At 64.2% G+C, this 3,311-nt stretch overlaps 1 protein-coding gene across 1 annotated transcript in view; it reads left to right on the forward strand.

Annotated features, from left to right (window-relative positions):
- EMIHUDRAFT_460370 (hypothetical protein) overlaps positions 1–3,145 on the forward strand; it is a 6,622-nt gene extending 3,477 nt beyond the window's left edge. Inside the window, exons 6-14 of the mRNA XM_005792603.1 lie at positions 97–153; positions 235–306; positions 409–470; positions 695–782; positions 1,326–1,365; positions 1,902–1,978; positions 2,377–2,469; positions 2,717–2,806; positions 3,064–3,145. Of these exons, the coding sequence (XP_005792660.1) occupies positions 97–153; positions 235–306; positions 409–434 (155 nt within the window). The 3' untranslated portion in view covers positions 435–470; positions 695–782; positions 1,326–1,365; ... (2 more) ...; positions 2,717–2,806; positions 3,064–3,145. The remainder of the gene's footprint in view (positions 1–96; positions 154–234; positions 307–408; positions 471–694; positions 783–1,325; positions 1,366–1,901; positions 1,979–2,376; positions 2,470–2,716; positions 2,807–3,063) is intronic.
- Positions 3,146–3,311: the final 166 nt, after the last annotated feature.

The raw sequence follows: 3,311 nt of genomic DNA on the forward strand, positions 1-3,311 counted from the left end.
ACTCCCCACACCTCCCCCACACCTCCCCACACCTCCCCCACACCTCGCCCACCCCTCCCCAACACCTCCCCACACCTCCCCCACACCTCGCATTAGGTGCTCCGCGCCGCCGACGAGAAGCGGCGCGTCGAGCTCCAGACGCTGCGCGAGAACGCGCGCGCCACGCGGATGTCTCCCCCCCCCCCCCTCGAATGGATGGAAGAGTGAGGACGGAGACGGTGCCGCCTCACTCAGGCGAGAGCCACGCGGATGGAGATGAAGCGGGCGGCGGACGCGCGCGACTTCGCGCTGGCCGCCGAGAAGCAGGTTGGTGCAGTGGTGACACGACACACACTCTCTGCCCTCTGTCTGTGGACAGCCATCATGCCGCGCCAGCTCGACCCGCCCTCCTCCCCCTCCTCCTCCTAGGCCGAGGCGGCGGCGCTGCAGCTTGAGTGCGAAACGCTGCAGTCGGCGCTGCGCGAGATGCGGCGCGCGACCGCACGACGAGTCTTCACACGCCTCTGGCTGTGAACAGCGTCTCTTCACACCTGAAGCTGTGAACAGGCGCGACCCCACGACGGGTCTTCACACGCTTGCGGCTGTGAACAGCGTCTCTTCACACCTGCAGCTGTGAACAGGCGCGACCCCACGACGGGTCTTCACACGCCTGCGGCTGTGAACAGCGTCTCTTCACACCTGCAGCTGTGAACAGGCGCGACCCCACGACGGGCGCGGCGGCGTGCGCTGAAGGAGACGAGGGCGACGAGGACCACTCCAAGAAGTCTCTGACCTCTTCGACGGTGCGAGATCGGGGGAGATCGGGGGAGATCGGGGGAGATCGGGGGAGGTGTGGGGGAGGTGTGGGGAGGTGTGGGGAGGTGTGGGCGAGGTGTGGGCGAGGTGTGGGGAGGTGTGGGGAGGTGTGGGGGAGGTGTGGGGGAGGTGTGGGGGAGGTGTGGGGGAGGTGTGGGGAGGTGTGGGGAGGTGTGGGGAGGTGTGGGGAGATGTGGGCTCGCGGTTCGACCTGACTGGCTGTGAACAGCGCCTCTTCACACCTCTCGGCGTGGGCAGGTGCGCGTCTCGCGGTTCGACCTGACTGGCTGTGAACAGCGCCTCTTCACACCGCTCGGCGTGGACAGGTGCGCGTCTCGCGGTTCGACCTGACTGGCTGTGAACAGCGCCTCTTCACACCGCTCGGCGTGGGCAGGTGCGCGTCTCGCGGTTCGACCTGACTGGCTGTGAACAGCGCCTCTTCACACCTCTCGGCGTGGACAGGTGCGCGTCTCGCGGTTCGACCTGACTGGCTGTGAACAGCGCCTCTTCACACCGCTCGGCGTGGACAGGTGCGCGTCTCGCGGTTCGACCCGTTTTGCATCACCGTCGGCGGGCACGAGCTCGTGGTGCCCTCTGGCTGTGAACGGCGTCTCTTCACACCTGCAGCTGTGAACAGGCAAGCACGAGCTCGTGGTGCCCTCTGGCTGTGAACGGCGCCTCTTCACACCTGCAGCTGTGAACAGGCAAGCACGAGCTCGTGGTGCCCTCTGGCTGTGAACGGCGCCTCTTCACACCTGCAGCTGTGAACAGGCAAGCACGAGCTCGTGGTGCCCTCTGGCTGTGAACGGCGCCTCTTCACACCTGCAGCTGTGAACAGGCAAGCACGAGCTCGTGGTGCCCTCTGGCTGTGAACGGCGCCTCTTCACACCTGCAGCTGTGAACAGGCAAGCACGAGCTCGTGGTGCCCTCTGGCTGTGAACGGCGTCTCTTCACACCTGCAGCTGTGAACAGGCAAGCTCGAGCTCGTGGTGCCCTCTGGCTGTGAACGGCGCCTCTTCACACCTGCAGCTGTGAACAGGCAAGCACGAGCTCGTGGTGCCCTCTGGCTGTGAACGGCGTCTCTTCACACCTCTAGCTGTGAACAGGCAAGCACGAGCTCGTGGTGAGCCTGATCGACACTCCGGGCTACGGCGAGAACCTGAACACGGTCGACTCGTTTGACGTGCGTATGTGCCACGTGGAGGGGCTCGCTGTGAACAGCGTCTCTTCACACCTGCAGCTGTGAGCAGGTGTGGGTCTCCTCCTTCTTCACCAGCTGTGAACAGCGTCTCTTCACACCTGCAGCTGTGAGCAGGTGATCACGTCGCACGTGGAGGGGCTCGCTGTGAACAGCGTCTCTTCACACCTGCAGCTGTGAGCAGGTGATCACGTCGCACGTGGAGGGGCTCGCTGTGAACGGCGTCTCTTCACACCTGCAGCTGTGAGCAGGTGATCACGTCGCACGTGGAGGGGCTCGCTGTGAACAGCGTCTCTTCACACCTGCAGCTGTGAGCAGGTGTGGGTCTCCTTCTTCTTCACCAGCTGTGAACAGCGTCTCTTCACACCTGCAGCTGTGAGCAGGTGATCACGTCGCACGTGGAGGGGCTCTTCGAGGCGCAGCTGGTCGCAGAGACGTCCGGCGCCGAACGCGACTACGAGAGGCTGCGGAACGAGGACCCGCTGACTAGACGCGGAAGACGTGTGTTCATGTCTCCCAACTAGCGCCCGAGAGGAGGCGTACTCCGCCGTATCCGGCCGCCTTCCGCTGTGTTCGCTGTCCTCTTCTCCGCTGGACTCACGCGGTGCTCTGAACGCACTGCCCACTACCGCCTTCCCGCCCTGAGGCTGGCGTCTTTGGCACGCAGGACCCTCTGGTGCACGCCTGTGAACCGCGTCTCTTCACACCTGCAGCTGTGAGCAGGACCCTCTGGTGCACGTCTGCCTCTACTTCATCGCGCCGCACCGGCTCAAGCACATCGACGTCGAGTTCATGCGCCGGCTGCACAAGAAGGTCAACACACACACACACACACACCGCTCACCCACGCGCACTGGGCCTTGCACTTTGAATGCCGCGGGGCTCCTGTCGTTAGACGTGGAGACGCGAGGGTCGCCCCCCCTTGCCCCACCACCTCGTGTGTGTGGAGAAGTCTACCTTACCTTACCTACCTTAGGTCAACATCGTACTAACCCTAACCCTAACCCTAACCCTAACCCTAACCCTAACCCTAACCCTAACCCTAACCCTAACCCTAACCCTAACCCTAGGTCAACATCGTGCCGATCATCGCAAAGAGCGACACGATGACCACCAAGGAGAAGGAGGAGTTCAAGCTCCAGGCCCGCGAGATCGCGCGAGATCGCGCGAGATCGCCCGAGATCGCCCGAGATCGCCCGAGACCGCCTGAGATCGCCAGAGATCGCCAGAGATCGCCAGAGATCGCCAGAGATCGCCCGAGATCGCCCGAGATCGTCCGAGATCGCCCGAGATCGCCCGAGACCGCCCGAGACCGCCC

Source organism: Emiliania huxleyi (assembly GCF_000372725.1).
Source record: "Emiliania huxleyi CCMP1516 unplaced genomic scaffold EMIHUscaffold_1067, whole genome shotgun sequence".
NCBI lineage: Eukaryota > Haptophyta > Isochrysidales > Noelaerhabdaceae > Emiliania > Emiliania huxleyi.